The sequence below is a fragment of the Pezoporus occidentalis genome, unplaced genomic scaffold, assembly GCF_034315485.1.
Source record: "Pezoporus occidentalis ecotype Australia unplaced genomic scaffold, CSIRO_AGI_Poc_V1 ctg24, whole genome shotgun sequence".
NCBI lineage: Eukaryota > Metazoa > Chordata > Aves > Psittaciformes > Psittacidae > Pezoporus > Pezoporus occidentalis.
This window is the reverse complement of record NW_026914285.1, coordinates 258,641-276,320: the sequence shown is the minus strand read 5'-3', so window position 1 is coordinate 276,320 and position 17,680 is coordinate 258,641. Positions and strand designations below refer to the sequence as shown.

The 17,680-nt window shown below is 36.3% G+C and overlaps 1 protein-coding gene across 1 annotated transcript in view; it reads left to right on the top strand.

Moving 5' to 3' along the window:
* The first annotated feature begins 1,174 nt into the window (after window positions 1–1,174).
* SAMSN1 (SAM domain, SH3 domain and nuclear localization signals 1) overlaps window positions 1,175–17,680 on the top strand; it is a 78,309-nt gene continuing 61,803 nt past the window's right edge. The window contains exons 1-5 of the mRNA XM_062622092.1: window positions 1,175–1,312; window positions 7,780–7,820; window positions 10,255–10,292; window positions 11,681–11,767; window positions 16,119–16,183. Of these exons, the coding sequence (XP_062478076.1) occupies window positions 1,184–1,312; window positions 7,780–7,820; window positions 10,255–10,292; window positions 11,681–11,767; window positions 16,119–16,183 (360 nt within the window). The 5' untranslated portion in view covers window positions 1,175–1,183. The remainder of the gene's footprint in view (window positions 1,313–7,779; window positions 7,821–10,254; window positions 10,293–11,680; window positions 11,768–16,118; window positions 16,184–17,680) is intronic.

Below are 17,680 nucleotides of genomic sequence, written 5' to 3'. Positions count from 1 at the left end.
GAATAAAGGCTGCTGCTGTCAAAACCCAGGCTCAGCTGGCTGTTAGGAGCGCAAGCCGTCTGTAGGGAGCTTTGTAAGCCGTGTGCCACTTTCCCAGGAAGCATTAGCTATTTCGACCCTAGAATAAACTCTGGTATATAACTTGAGTATTTTTAAGAGGTTAAAACTAATATTTCTCCTACAACATTTATCTTGGGTTATCAAGACTCTAGTAGACTGAAGCAAATAAAGAACCATAGATAAACACTGTGCTTGCAAAAATTAATCATAACTTTGAACTGCTGTTTCACCAGTCATTAATATTGCCTGTAAAATTTTACATATTAACAATATAACTTCAGATATACATCTGTGTTTATCTTCTCTGCTAGAGGAACAAATGCTTTTTAATAATAATATACCATGTTAATTTCAATAGTCTTGCACTGCTGTAAGTCATACTGCTATAAATTTGATTTATCCCTTAATTGGTGCAGTTATAATCAGTAATCAAAATTCATTGAGAAAATATTCAGTGCAGATCAAAGTGGCAACATCTAAAATCTAGGATCATTAGTTAAGAGTTTTTTTAGTTTTGCCATCTGCTTTCATTTAGCTCCTGAATTATGTAATAGTGGTGTGTATCTGTAATCCTGGCTCCTGGAGCTGTGGGATAAATGTGAAAATCTTAATGTCTGTTAAAAGGCTGATATTCTTGGTGGTTGGAGAAAAAGAAACCTTCCATGTGCATTATAGCATACAGTTAAAAAAACTGAATGCAAATAGTATTTTTTTTTTCATTTCTAGGCTAACTAGAAAACATTTTTTATAGTTCACATAGAAATATTCATGTTTACAGTTTTTACAGAAATGTTCATGTAGTGTTCAGGTGGATATACACAGATGATTTTACTCCTTATGAGCAGATAATATTAGATTTTGTTGTGTGCTCATTTTTACCCCTGTGAATCCATGGAATCTAAGCCATGATACTGTAAACTCCAGCATTTGGGTACTTACTATAATCAATTTCTACATTCTGTTTCAGAGAAAGGAGTAAGTAAAGGACTTCAAAAGACAGGGAGGGGAAATCACTCTATTTCGTAAATCACACAAACTGTTTGCTTTTTGAATTACTGTTACTTCAATGTGTTTCCAAGTGTTCATCTTTGAAAATCGTTTAAATGTGTTTTAGGAGGGCTCAATGGACAGCTTGTATGAGCCTGTCCCAGAACGTCAAGAACCCAAGGATACATCTACTACTGACAGCCGGGCTAGCACTCCTGTGAGCATGCACGTAAGCTGTGGACCCCCTGATAGGTCTACGTCTTTGGTAAGTAAAATTTCACTGCAAAGTATGCAATGTATTTTTCAAAAACCTATTGCTCTGTGTGCAGGCACATTTTTGTTCAGCTGGCTTAACTGCCAGTTTAAACTATTTAGGCTCTTTAGAGCCAATGACCCAATTTCTGTCCAGTCTTAACAATCACACTTGAAAAACAGGTCATGAGTTCCTATACAGCTAGCAGCAAAGTGAGATTAGTGCAGGCTCACTGTGCGAGGGAATTTCTCTTTCTAAGTAGTACCATGTGAAAATGCTGGGTACAGCTATTAGAAGAGTTTGTTGCTACAGGATATGCTATTGTTGTCTTTGTTTGCCCTTTTTATTAATTAAAAAACGTATTTCTAAAGTGTGAGTTGTACGAATTTTGTAACTGATGGCCGCTGAAATAATGTTGGCATTTTACAAGACCTCATTAGGCAAATAGGAAGGAGGTTGTGTTGTGTTGGGGTTTTTTTCTTCCCAAATAATGTTACCCTGCTTAATCCTTTATTATTGGTGTGGTGTTGGTATAATATATCATTGCGGATTTGACAAATACTTAAACATAGTATATTAATTTTCATAATCTTTTTCATTTAATAATCTCTGTTCTCTGTTTTATAATGCTGCTTCATTTATAATTACTATGTCTATCTGTAGCAACATATGATGTTTTCCAGTGAAGGAATAAAGAGAAAACAGGATGTTCATTATGCAAAGAAGAGAGACTGTCCTCACTTCAGAAATTATGCCAAACTTTACCCATGTGCAGTCTGGGTTAGGTACTCTGTACCTATGAGACTGTTGGTTTTGCAGTATCACAAAGCATGTTTGCACACAGTACTTGCATGGAAAAAGTGCTGGAGCTGGTATGATAGGATAATGGCTTTGGAATTATGGCATGCACTTGTCAAATCCCTAAAGGAATGGAAATAACTTGTTCTTCTGGGACCCTTCTGCTGCAACCATCTCAGTCTGTGCACGTCCCTGTCTTCCAGATAATCACCATGGTGCTTTATATCATGGTCCTGGTTTTGAGAGTGTAGCAGGGCAGAGATCTCAAGTCAATTCCTCATAGCATTGGCAAAGATCTATGAACCTGGGCTCTGAAATGTGCCTACATTAGAATTTTACTGCAGTAGCTGGGAGATGCTATACTGTGTGACAGCTTTTCCCCCACTATCAGGTTGTGATCTTGTTAGTATAAGAATGAACCTATGCTACACTGTTCCAGCTGTGTTTTATCATGGTTGTGGAATATAGCTGTAAACCAATCCTAGCATACTTGTAGTATTTCAGCTGTATAAGGCTCTAGCTATTTGGCTAGGGCTGTATTACACAACCATATTGAAACATGCAATTCTACTAACAAAGGTGGACATTATAGTTCAGCTCCTACATCCAGTCTTTTTCTACTTTGCTGTGACTACAACACAACTTCATACTTAAGAACAACCACACCGATATTTCCTGGACCAATAGATATTTATCTGGTAGGAACAGTATTTAGAAAAATTAAAATGAAAATTAAAAGCAGATTTTGTTTTCTGGTTTGTACTCAGCATGTGACATATGATGTCCTAATATTCTTTGCAATAGATAACTACTAGAAATTATTCTTATCTTGTCAAGATACGGTGAAGACATATTCACAGCACTGTGCTCTGCTAAGGTTTTCACAATACAGAAGACTAGAAATTGGAACTACAGTGAACATTCTTGTCAGGCTTTTTGTTTCTTGCCTTTTTTTGTTTGTTCTGTTTTCTGATTTGGCAGCATTATATCGGACTCTTCATTATATGAGTATAGAGTTAGGCTTTATGAATTTTTTGTCTACATAAAATTAATCAACCCATCCAATACAGAATTTTATTTTCATTCAGCCAGCCTAGAGAAGCAGATTTTGCTACTAGTGTAGGATTAGAAAATCCTGTATGTTAATCTGAACAAACTGCAGCAAAACATTTTTCACACTCTCAGTGCTGGTTTTGTGGGATAGCACTGCATAGTCTATGAAGATGCATGTGCAGCAATGAATAGAAGAATCCAGAACTTTGGTTTCAGCTAACTCTTCTCCTACATTTCTGTTTTCCTAAAGGTGATTATTTTTTAGTGATGGCATATTTAGTCATCACTAGGTTTAAATTTCACCATCATTAAAAGCAATGCTAAATGGGTAAGCAAACTGTTGGCTCACTAGGGTTTAGGTTGGCTGTGGGGTTTATTTTGTTCTGTTTTGAGAGAATATTCAGCTCAGCACTTAACTAAAAATAACGGCTGGATGCTGTGTCACTGTGCTGGCTGTAGAATCAACATGATTATTTATAAAATACTCTCTAGAAACGGAAAACAAGATTAGCGGTGATGTGTCAGCAGTGGGACCTATAGAAAAATGTCACTAAGGCCAAAGGACTATGTGTAATCTTATCTGCTATTTCTAGCGTGTGAGTTATTAGACCTACACCTTGGATGAAGCCGTTAAGCTTATTAACTGAGCCCATTTGTACTTCTCTCCCATTTTTAATTCCGTCACTTGGTTCCAGGATGCAGGGCAGCCCCCACAGCATGATAAATTCAGAACATTATTGGCTCCCTCAGGCCCTGATTTAGCCATCTATCATTATTCAGTAATGCACATACTTAAGTGAGCTGCTAAGTAGGTACGGGCTCAAGTGCATATTTAAATGGTTGGCTGAACCACGGCCATGCAGATTCCACAGACCTGTTAAATCTCCTGGGGTGGAGCAACCTGGACCACCACATTTCCTCCTTAAGAGGCTTTGCCTCTCCTTTTTTTCTATACAACTTCAGAAATCACCAGGACAGGTGTTCAAGGTCTGCTCCCTTCAACTTAAAAAAGAGAGGCTAGGGCTAGAGGAAATTTTTCCTTATACTGCAGCATGGTAGTTATTTTTTTGCAATAATCTTGTCTGTTGTGATTTGTCCTAATCATAGCTGAGCTGTGACATTCTTCTGGAGACACAGGAAATAATAGGGTACTGTGGTCACTGAAGCTGTGCAGGACATAATCGGTGAACATACTCTTTGCGTGCCCTTTGAACCATGATTATTTTTGCTCTTGTCCAAATATCTGCCCTGATGACACATCCTGGAGGAAGAATAATCTCTCTTTCATGTACACTGTTCTCCTTCACATAACTCAGAAGATCTATTTAGTATACAAAATATTTTGCCTTGAATCATCCCACTCCAGGTTTTCCTGTGGTACTAACTTGGGCCTGTCACACATTTTTGCCTTTTGATATTAATCCTCTCAGAGAACTGGTTTGTTAATATTTTGTTTACTTTGCCTGTTGCTCATCTTCAGTAATATTCTCAAAAGGAAAACATTGGTTATGGAGTTGCTTTTGAGCCTTGTGCACATCAAAGCTGAACTGGACCTTCATCAGAAACAGTTGGTAGCCAACAGTATGTAATCAATCATACAGATACTCTTTGCCTGTAGCTATGCTACTGACTGGGAAACTGAATTTCTACCTCTTGTAGCTTGGTATTACAGTCTTCAATCTCATGAACTGTCTGAAGCTTCTTAAGAAAAGAGTCTTCAGTATTAAAACTATTTTCATATATTTCCTGTCAGATTGCAGTCACCCAAAGTCATGAGATGCACATATTTTTCAACTGCTGACCATGATATGATCAACTACCCTGTATATCACAAAAGTGCCAAATAATTTATCAGTCTTTCTAAGTTATTGCCAGGAAAACCACAATCAGTCATGATACCTGCTTCAATCTGCAGTGTTATAATTGGCATTTGATTCCAGTGAGAGAAAGAAGAGGGCTAGTTATCTGAAATGATCGTCTTCCTGTTTGCAAGTCTTCAGACATCATAACAGCTCTAGCTTTCTCGGTGAGCTTGTAAACACCAGAGGAACTCATTTAATTATTTAATTCAGAGTTATTTGGTAAAAGCAGGGGGGAATGGACTTTATTAATAATTTCATAATGCTGAATGTCATGTGCAGTTTGTTTCTAGGAAGCAGATTTTTCATATTGGGGATAGGGAAAGAAAGAATTGTTCCCATAAATAAGGTAATTATGCACTTTGGAGAATGTGGAGAGTAGAGTCTAGATTGACCTTAATTTACATTCTAAGGTAAAAAATGTTTCAAAATTGCTTGATTTCTAGTTTCAGTTATTTGCAATTTTAAGTGTAGTCAAACACTGAAATTATATTTAAAAAAAATACAAACAAGGGTAATTTATTATTGTATCCCAATGTGCAACAATAGTTCAGGTCAAGATCAGGTGTCCTGGCTGTACTTCCTCCCATCTTCTTGCATCCCTCCTCAATGGCAAAGTATGGGACTGAAAAGTCCTTGATCAGGTTAAGCACTAAGCCACAACTAAAAAGTCAGTGAGTTATTGTTTAGTCAGACTAAAGCCAAAACACAGCGCTGTGCCAACTATCAGGAAGAAAATTAACTCTATCCCAGCTGAATCCAGGACACCCAATTTAACCAGTTGATTCAGACACAGCAAGAAGAAATGGGTTGTATAAAAGGTGCTGGTTTTAAGTGACTGGCATTTTTCACTGTGGCACTGCATCCCTTGATATTCAGTGAATTCATGTCAGTATCACCTCAATGTATTATGTTATGCTATATATGCATCTTTTGCTGGATTTTAAGAAACTGATGCTGAAGCATTGGTTTCAAATCATGGAGTAAAAGATTAAACCAACAATATATGTTCCACACCAGGTGTTTGGCACGTGAAGATAAGAATTAATAGTCTTTCAGGTACATGGCCACACTGAGGTTTAGAGGGGGTCCTGTCTCCAATATTTGCCCTGGATCATATACAGATTCTAATTTAGAATATCCTTTGGTCTCTGACCTCCATGCATAATGCTTCCTCTAACAAGCCTCTCTGAAATCAAATATTTGATTTTTTTTTTAATGACTGTTGACACTACCTTTTTAAAGGAGCCTTAAAATCACCTTTTCAACATCTTTCAACTTCTCTGTGTACCAGTGCACCTCATCTAGCCATTTCTTTAGAGCTGCTGAAAAGATTTGTCACAAGACTAAAGTGCTGATTTTTTTTTCAGCAAGAAATTTATCTTACATTGCTTGCAGTATTTCAAAGTAGGTGATAAGTTCTGTATACTCTTGGTCTGCATGCAGTGTCTGCGAACTAATCTATACATGCAAAAAAAAAAACCAAAAATCTGTGGAAACTGCATACAGTTATTAGTATTCACAAATATCCAGGTGCTAACAGTACCTCCTACAGTCAGATAAAATAATCTCAGTGCAGTAAAACAGTCCTCTCCTGAAGAAGCTTAACAAAAAATCTATGGTGGGTTTTACCAGGAGGATAAAAATAAAATAATGCAGTGAATAATTGAGCATTTTATATCTAGTACATGTTTTGGATTTTCAACATGCAACCTGATGACATTTTTAAATTACTGTGGTCAGAGACATGGAAATTTAGATAGTATTACACGAAGAAAATAAATTAAACGTAAGAATATGAAAAATAGGTCTATACACTGAAGTTTTCATATTTATAAAATAATGACTGGTTTTGTTGTGTTTTTTTAATGTCTCTTGTTGCACAGCAGATTGAAGTGGCATTCATCATGGACATTTTTATCCCAGTTTCTGCTTTCCAGGATGGAAGAAATAGAATGAAAGTGATACAGTGCTTTGATATTCTGTCTCAGGAGATATCAAAATAGATCAGAGATCTCTTCTGTCCTAGCATGACATCCTCGGGTTTTCTTAAAGTTAAAATTAACTTCAAGTCCCAGGGTAACTGTGATAGCAAAGATGCAGTGAGATGTTTTGGAAATACTTGCAGAGTGAGGCAGCCTTTTGTTCACTCTTTCAACACCCATGTAACTCATCTCCCTTCCCACATCTTGTCAGGGTGCATATAATCTTGACCTAGGGAGCTGTGTAATCTTAGCTCCAAACCAGTGTTTGATTCTTGTTTGGGGTCCCCCAGAGTTTTGCCAGGCTGACACGCACAACTTTCAGTTTTACTTGCAGAATTTCACACTCTCATCCACATTTCTCTGCATGTAATGGAGTTACAGAGTCTGCATCCTTCCATGTCCCTCAGACAGCCACATCCCATTGTAACGTGTGGTTATTTTATCCTCATAAAATGTAAAAGAATCACACTATTGAAGAAATGTGGTATTCATTTTGGGGTAAGAGTGCTGTTCTCTCTTTTTTCAGGGGTATTACTGTTGTCAGCTTCTTAGGAGCCATGGATAGTGAAGCTTCCTAAATCAGGACACATTATTACATATATTCTTTGTTAAACTAAGTCCTCCATAGCTTCAGCTGCTGGAAAAAGAAAGACTATAAATATTAGTGGATACTAAAAACAACCATCAAAAGTATAGAATTCAGTGTCTTTCCAGTGAGGAAAATATTATATTTGAATTAAATAGTTTTGATTTTCATAGACTTTTTTCTCTATCTTTTTAAAAGGAATTTCCTGAATTTGAGAACACACTGACCAAAAAAAGAAAGTAAGTTGAGACCAGTCTGAGGTCTACACAGTGTCACTATGTTTGTCTGTACCTTTCATGCTTGATTTATTAATGTTTACCAGTGTTGCTTTAATCCTTACAGTTACACGTATTAATGTTGCAGTTGGAAAGCAAGTAACATGCCTGTAATGCATTACTAAAGCTTTTTTGCCATGATTTTTTTCATATACATAAAGCTTTCTTCCAAAATAACAGAACAAGGACAACTAAAATCGAATGCAGTTAATCTGAGCTTGGTTAAACCATATGTCTCCTTTTCTGAAAGATTGAAGTGGTAACCTATTTTGTAACACGTTTGCACCATTGACCTGATAATCTCCTGAATAGTTTCTTTTTGTTTGTGTTTTTAATCCAAGTAAAAAATTAGTTTGCGAAATTATTCCGATAAAGGAGGTCAGACTGTATTTTATCAAGTATATTTGTGACAGCATCACGCTTTGCATCCAGTTATTAAGACACAATACTATGGTTTGGGCTAATGATTTATTTATGTTAGTAAGCAGAAGAATTTCTTCTGAAGATTATTTGTTGGCTTCAGGTTAAAAGCTATGGCATTACTGAAGTGGTCCCCTTCAGATGAAATCTGAAATCCTGTCTAATGGAATGATAAAGACAGATCCTATATGCCTACTGTAACAGACATGAAAATCCCTGGAATTAGGGGGTTTTCCTTCATTTTTAGTGGGGCTACACTAAATTCAGAACATCAATGTTTTCTATATCTATTGATGAGAAATTCAAAATAAATTAAGATTTCAAAGAAAATCAAGGGTTCCTTTGTCTTAAGTAACAGGGTTAATCTATTTCTGGTCATCTGACAAAAACACTAGTAACTTACCAACTGCAACTAGAGAGATGTACGCACTCAGAGCTGTGAGATCTCAGCTATCTGTGACCAGCCAGGGCTCTGTGAAAATGATCCCAAAATTGCATTAATTAAAGTATGGATATTATTCCATTATTCATGGTTTCCTCATCATTCTTTAATATATTTAAAGAAGCCAAACTACTGTGTAGGCCTTACCCAGGTATTCCCACACCAAGCTCTACCAAATATGATGCAATCACCTAGATCAGAACTAAGTCTGCCCCAGGAGTAGAAATAGTAGTCTATAGCTATAGTGTCAAATCTTGCAATTCAAATAAAACTATTCTGTTCTAAAACTTATCTTATCCTAAATTAGTTATCAGAATTTACAAGGTTTGTCTAGATCATTTGACTAATTGATATTAAAAAAAAGAGTAAACTGAATGAAAAGAGCTTCATTCAACATGAAAAGTTTTTGTAATGAAGACTATTTCATTGTGAATGTCCAGACATCCAGACATCCAGTGTCATCCTGGCATGACACCCCTGCTGATAATATGGAGATTTTCACATTGGCTTTTCTGTGGATATGGAGAAAATGAAAGAGGAATTATTATTGTGTTTTTTTCTTAAAATGGGCAACAAGGAAGCACCAATGAAATGAACAGAAGTATGCCTTCTTCAGGCAGTAAGAAAGAAATTGTGGAACTCTGGAAGCAAAAAAAATAAAATAAAAAATCGAAGTGTTTTCAAAAGGAGCTAATACCTACAGACCAGTTCCTTAAAAAGCAACAGTTCAGTTGCACCCTCTTGCTCAGGAAAACCTCCAGCACCTACATGCCTGAAACTGGGAGATGGATCTCAGTTTCTGTGCTCTTTCCCTTCTGCTGGTCATTGTCACAGATTAGAGAGTTTCTGGTCTCATGTAACAAAACCTTCTGGCTTCATTCACCAGCTCTTAAATTACTCTCCATTGGGTTTTTTTATGACTAAAGTGAACCAAAGTAATTCACAGGGTAGAGCTTTGTTAATTCAAGGATTTTTTTTCTTCTGTTAAATTAGTATATTCTGTAAGTCATTGTCTGTAAACCACTGACCACAGATGTAAGCATGAGTTAGGACTATTCCTTGGTGTAAATGCGCAAAAGGCTCAAGGTTTATTTGGGCAATACAGCGTCACTCAAGGTTGTGGGGATAGCATGTTTATATGTATCTCCTTGGTTCAATCCATTATTATGTTGCCAAACTTCAGACACTAATTTCTAAAAGTTGTAGGACACTTCAGATTATACCTAAAGAAAAGTACCTCTTATTTTCTTCCTCATGGGCTCCCTGATTCTTCATTCACAAAAGAAAGAAACTTGGATAACATATTTTTACAGAATGAATACTCAGAAGCTTTCAGAGTTTTGTGTGATACGTAGGAATAGACGATTGAGTGAATGAGAAAAGCCAAGTAACTCCAATTAAAGCTGGTGGGAATTGCACAGCTAAAACTCCATGGTCTGCTTTGAATAATTAGTTTTAAAATACCCATATTTGATTGTATGGTTTCATTTTTCATTCTGACATTGAGCTAATTGTAAATTCTTTTAATTCTTTTAGATCCATCCAGAAGTCCATGTCTGAAAATGAAGCATTTGGTTAGTAACTGCTTAAATAATTTGCTGTATGCCTGTGTTAATCTCACAGAGACAATTTCAGTTAATGGTCTGATTTGCTTTACAGTTGTTGAAGCAAATTTAGAGGAAAGGAAAAAATACAATTAAACTGTCAATATATTCTCCTTCTCTCCCTGCTTTTCACAGACACGTTTGTAGGCAGATATTGAAAACAAATATTTAAACATAAAAGCCAAATTGAGATTTAAAGAACATATTATGGGACAGCATGAGAAATACTCAGCATGTCCAGTATTTCTTTAAATCAGTTTAAAAAAAAATGAAATGTCTCTCATCTAATCAAATTCAGATTCACGACCCAAATTACTTTGCTTCAGCTTTCACAAAAAAAGTTCACCAAAGAAGAAATTCAGGGTTGGGGTTTTTTTAAACACATCCTGACACTGCATATTCTTGTTCATGCTTGTGATTCTATTTTGTAAAACTTCTATCGGAAATAATCATCAGTTTCTTAAAACCTGATGATTGCCTATTTTTTGAGTGAGAGCTTCCAGTTAACATTCTATTATTTATTCTTTGGAGTTTGGGTTTAGTTGTTGTATCTAGTCTTTACTGCATAAAAAGATTATTCTATCTGCCTGTAACAATGCAGCTGTATTTCATAACAACGTGTCCCATATAGATGGAATTTCCCCTCTGTTAAGGCTTCATTCTGTAGCCCTGCACTGGGAAGACTTTCATGTGGAACGTTACAAAATCTACAAGTACTTTCAAAAAGATAATTTTCTAACATAGAGTTAAACTCAGCATTAAAAAAAGAAACTAACAAAACAAACAGAAAACAAACCCAGAAAACACAAAATCTTAATGGTTATCAATATGCTGTGAAGCATGACCACTTTGAAGTTAACTGAGGGAACAGGACAATGGCCATTTTGTTCTCAAAGACAGCCTAGTTTCTGCCATTCAAGCTGAGACAGTACTAGCCTTGGGGCATGTGTGAGCATCTTTGATGCAATTTCTTGCTAACACACTAACTTGTAATTGTAAAATTCAGTAATATTTATACAGCTCCTGGAAGCAATATAAAGGCACAGATGTTCTGTGGGCTCCTAGCTCTTAAAACAAGGGTTAAGATAACAATTATTCTGATCATGTTTCAGCAGTGTTAAATGAGGTATTAGACAGCAGAAAAAGATGATAAATCTTGAAGTCTGCCCACAGTAAATATCATCTATTCATTGAATTTCCTATATTGTGAAATCATCAATTCATTTCTGTTTGAGCAGATGCTACAGTGTTCTGCAAGCTTGTCTGATTTGCATTCTGATGCTATTTTTATAGACTTTCCTGTTATTTCACAGGTTTGCTATGAATTCAGGTGACTGCTCTCTGTGCTTTTACTTTAGACAGGAAAAATTTGAATGGCACACTTTGGCAGGGTTCCAGGAAGCCGGAGAATGATTCGTACATCAGAAGGCACTGTCAGCTTGAAGGTAATTGCTAAGCATATTTCAGCTGATTTTGCATTTTTCACAAAGTATTTAAAAGGGCACCTAGGAAAATTTCTCATTTTTCACCAGTAATCTAGCTAAATAATTTGCAAGGGCCTTTTGAGATTTATCTTGTCCTCAAGGGGAAAAAAAAGTGCAGCTAAAATAAAGCTTACCTTAAAACTGGGAAACTAAGAACATACACTGTAAGCAACTCACTGTAGTCCATGGGCCAAAGAACAAATAAGACTTCTGCTACAATAAATTGCCATAGTCTTGTTGTATTGGGATTGCCAACTCTAATATGAACCTAGAGTAGGAGTCCATTTTCCCCATATACCATATATTGCTCTTGTGACAATTGCAAAAGAGAGTTGGCAGAATTTTGTAGGCAACTCTTTTGTCCAATTCTCTTTCTAAACTGATTTTGACCAACTTTATTGAAGCAACCTTATAGCTAATATTTGGGAAGTTACTTGTAACACTGTTAAGAGTTGATCGGTATAACTTCACTAAAATAACTATGAGAACAAGTGAGCAGTCACCTTGGCTATTTAAACACAAACTGGACTTTTAAAAAACTGGACTTCTAAAAATTAAAATGCCTTGATAATCTACTTAATGTTGCTTCCAGGAATGGAATTTATACTTTTTAAAGTCAAGGTAGATCTGTTATAGTTGCCTAATCAGACCAAACCAGACAAGGCTGAGCAGAAACAGAAATGAAGATATGTGAGATTAAAGTGGATGCATGTTTTGTCTCTGCTTAATGCCAACAAGGGCGGAAGATGGCCATACCCTTAACTTTTAGTATCTCCTGTACAGATGGTCTAGATGTTATACACTGTTGGGAGAGTCCACTGTTACCTTGATATGCCAAAGAAAGCAGAGGACAGGGCAGCAGTTTCCCCTCTGGATTTCATTCACTTCACCATTTGAAGATAAACTCTGAAATGCTGGAAAAATAGATCTGAAATTGCAATATTGTATTGCCCATGTATACGCAAATTTGGTCTCTTGGAACCACAACCAGAAAGAAAAGATGACAGGAACATTTACAGGAATTTCATCATCTTGTGATGAGCTGATGAGGGGGAAAGGGACCTTCAGTAAGTCTTATTGTCTTTCAAGGGGGAAGGTTATAATGATAGGTGAAAGAAATATCAGGCATTTCTCTCCAGAAAAGCCTTACTTTTAATCAAAAACATTTTGGAATGATTCCTCAAAATACTTCAGAGGTTGTCAGTTGGGAGGTGGAAAGAGGCTGAATGAGAAAGCAGAACTTTTTGACCTTCCTCCAGTCTCTTTTCTACTCAAGATGTTTTTACCCTTTAAAACATCCAGAGCATGCAAAAGAAGCAGTGCACATTTTGAAAGCTGACAAGTGTTGTAATTGAAGGGCAGGGGCCCAGAGGGATACAGGAAGCAAAACTGGCAGCTAAATAAAAGTCTCCCTTCCCCTACTGCAGTAAAATTATCTTAAGAGAAGTCGCCTTCACACGGTAGTGAAAACCATTGCAAGGAGATTTACAGTGTATATCACTATCGATCAATTTGGCACTATTGATCAAACCTCTCTCTTAACAGAGATAATCTTCAAGGTTTGTAAGTGTGTTGCATAATATGAATTTCTGTTAGAGGTAATAAACTGTGCATGGTGGCCAGCATAGACTTTTCTGCTTTATTCAGAGCTGTATTCACCGACCTGACCCAAATCTCACTGAATTAAATTAAAAGACATCTACTGACACTGGAAGCCTTCGGATTAGGTCCTTAATGCTGCTGTATTACTGCTTAAAAACTCAGATTTCTAGAGTGATAAGGCAGTAAAAATTTAGATATTCCACAGATAAAATAGTGGGAGTATTCTTTGCTCACAAGCCCAAACCCAAATCATCAGTACCAGATTTGCCTAAAAGCATCACTATTGAAAAAGTTGACTATGCAATTCACAGTTATTGGTCTTCCATAAAAGAGCGTTACAGAGCCAAAGAGAAAAGAGCTGACACCTCTCAGAGTCAGCAGACTTACTTCTCTACTGCACCCAATTCATTCCACAGTAAAGTGACTGGCGTCCGTTGCCAGATCAGGAAGAAAAGAACACTGCAACTTTCAGATATATTTTGCATATGTGTTTGTGTGTTTGTTTACCCAAATACCCTATTCCATATTTCAGCGGATTGGAAAGCTGATTTAAGCAAGATTTAAGAGTACTGCAGGTGCATATTATTATGGCTAGCAAAAGAACTCATGGCTGGGGGGACCACTAAGATTTGTTTTAATAACTTGCTGTTGTTCATTTGGTTTTGAATGAAATTACATTAAAAACAGTGTCACTGTATGTAGTCTTTCAGACTAAGGACATTATATGTTGCCCCATGGTTCTTTGTTATTCATCTGCAAACAGCTACCAAATAATACTATTTTGGGATAGACATTAAGAGGATGTGTGGGCAAGGGCTGAACAGTTCAAGACTTCATTTTTAGAGTAAGCTTTCAGAGCACAGGGCTACAGTGTGCAGAGATGCCTGCAGGAGATGAAAACAAATTAGCCTGAGGACCAGGAACAACCCTGTTATGTTAATCTGGTGTTGCGTAAGCAATGCTTGAAGTGAGTTATGCTGCTTCCAGAGATGCAGCTAGCTCTATATTTAAGTAAACTGGGTTGTCAGACACCTGGCCCTCAGTGACTTCAAGGAGAGTTGTAGGTGCTTGAGACAGCTTAAAATCTGATCAGTCACATTAGTTTTGGGAATGTAACATAATTTTTTTGCAAAGCTTTTGGTTTTATAGTAAACATTAAGTCTGTAGAAGAAAGACACTGTCCTATTAACACAGAAACTATTGCAGAAGCCTTTAAAGGCAAATTCATGCAATAAAATTTTCAGTGACTCATTTTTCCTCTTCCTGTTGACGCACATGGTGAATAAAGGAAACTGTTTGATGGGGTTTTCTAAGCATCTGAGCTATGGTTTCAGGGTGGAACTAGCACATTAAAAGACTATTGCTCTTTTTGCCCAAAGCCCAGATTCTAATTTGTGAGTTTGCGAAACCGTGAGGAAGACTACTTGTTATTTGTTATGATTTTTGTTTGCAGAGGATTTTCTTTCAGGAAAAAAAATATAATTCTAAAAATGTCTCTTGACTCAGAATTTTCTTAAAAATAACATGAAAATGTATATGCTAACTTGCTTGTACAGTGGCCCTTTAATCGTTTCACTCACATGAGTTACAGTTTTTCTGTATAGCTTTATACACATTGTAGTGTCATTTAATCCCAACATAAGCATAGGCATTTTGAGAACTAAGATTTTGCTTATTTCTTTGAATATAAATTTTCATTATCACATTCAAACCCTTTTTTTCACGTAATAACAGAAGAATCTCAGTCACTTGGGATTATTCACTGAATTAATCTTTCTTTTCTGTTGATCATAGAGAAAACAATGCAATCAGCCTTGCTTGCCTGTTTTTGTGAATATGTTTCGTGTATATGTTAAATAAGCTGTCATTTTGCAAACAGGCGAACTACTCATGTTGTAAGGTATTCCTCAGCAGCAATAAAGACACCAAGTTAGGATGCATGTAAAAAAAAACTGAAACCAGTAAACATTCCTACTGGTTTCTAGTAACTTTGAATAAATGGATAGCATTTTGTACTGTGTTTAGCAACTATTTTTTTCCTGCAAAATAATGAAGTGTCTCTGATATCTGTGTTGATGGAATCTCATCAATAGGGCCTTTCCATAGTATTATAATGGTGAATGCTTTGCATTAACATTAGGAATAAGAGTAGATCTTTCAAAGTAGATGTACTGAAACTAAACTTTTCAAAGAGTTATTTGACCTATTATTGCTCATTTTTGTAATGCAGGTAAATATTCTTCCCATGTAAAGCATTAATTTCTTAGAAGAAATGAGAGGACATTCATCCTTTCAAAGTAATTTCTACTCTAACCTAAGCTAAACAGTTCTCAATTGCAAAGTTCATTTTTGTCCTTAACTTTTTCTATACGAATGTTCTAGAATTTCTGTTGTAGATTAGTAGGGCAAGAGGAAGCACCTGGTGGGTTTCTGGGTTAGTAAACTCTTAGAGGACTAAGTACAGATTAAGAAGAAAGCATGAATGAATTTTCTTTATGCGAGTCAGTTTGCCAGTTTGTTCTGTAGCCTACTTCAAAGCAGTTTGAAATAAAATGCATGCTTAAACAATACAAGATTAACTTCAGAGAGTGAAAATGTCATCTGAAAACATCAAATTAAATTATTTTCCTCAGAAAAACTTAAAACAGGACATTTTAAAGCATGTTTTCTTTTTTCTTTTTTTCTTTTTTTTTGCCGTCATTCACAAAAGATAATATTATTGGTGATGGGATACATTTGCTTCAAGGAAAGAAGATAGAAGAAACAACATGCCAGGTGAAAGAACTACTCTTTTTTTTTTTCAGAATCTAAAATTTCATTCAGACAAAATGCATATTTCTTGCTTTCATTAAGTATTTACTTAGTCTAAACTTCAGAGTCAGTATACCTGTGCATTTTAGAAGCAGTTTAAAACAAGACTCTGTTGACTACGTATGTTGTTCACCATTTTCATTATGCAGACCATATAGGGTTTAGTACTTAGAAAATGTTTTCTTTCCCTGAGCAAATACTTTTCTATTAAAATGATGTGCTGGAATTCTGTCTAGCAAGATCTATACTAAGTGTTAAGATCAGTCTTACATGATCCATATTCACATATGTATCCTAATGCATTCTGAATTTCTATAAGCATATACTGCCTCTCCTCTTCACACTACTACTTTAGTTATCCCACTAGCATGAGCAATTAAGGAATTATGATCCTTGGGCTTGCATAGTAATAATAATAATAACATAAAAGTAGGTAAGAACCCATCAGCTGGTGAGCAACAGAGAGATGAACAGAAAGACTTCTAGCTCTGGAATTTGAATGACTGGCATTTGCTTTTTATTTCACTTCCAAACCAATGTTTGCCCTGATAATACGTGATTTAAATGGCCAGCTCATATCTGTTGCAAATCAGCTTAGCTCTGCTAGTTTCACAAGACATAACAGTTTACTCAGTTTGGGAATCTGACAAAAGAATGTAACGCACACTTATGTGTGTATCTAAATGATGAATTAATACAGTAAATTATTTAAAAGCTGGAAATCTGGCCCAATTTTCCGTTACAGGGAAGGTATTACATTCAAGGTGAGCATTAAGCTTTTTAAAAGACTCCAAGCTGAGTTTCCTCTGCTGCTCCTAAACAATGTCAGGAGTCCTTTTGGATGCCTATGTTAAAAGTAAGAAAAAAACGTACATGCATCACCCTGAAGCTATCTGAGGTAAGACAGATATCTGCCTGTGAAGACCCAGACATTAGACAGTGCTAAGCTCCAGCGTAGGTTAGAGATGCAATCTAGCTTAAAAACAAAGGTCAAATGATCTGCGTATTGGGAACTGGTGACTTGAAAGCCAGTATGTTCCGAAAGCCAGTATGTTCCAGGTTTCTCCTGCATTCCCTCAGGGTTTTACCTATCTCTAGTTTGTTTGTTAGTTTGTTCCCATGATTACCTCTTCTCTGCACTGCCAAAATGTAGGTGAGGAGGTAGGAAAGGAGAACTCTTTCCTCTTCCTCTTATCATTCTAATCTTTTCTCTTACCTTGTCTCATTATGTCTTTTTTCATTTGTTGTACTGCATTATCCCCACAAATAAGGAAATACTGAGAGAAGAACACTATGGGGGAAGCTCTCACACTTCTGCAAGCCAGGAAAAATGAGTGCCTGTATGCTGGTGCACACAGTATGGGTAATAAACAGGAGGAATTAGAGGTCTGCATGCAGTTGCAAAGCTGTGGCCTCAGGATCACAGAAATATGGTAGAATAGCTCACACAGTTGAAGTGGA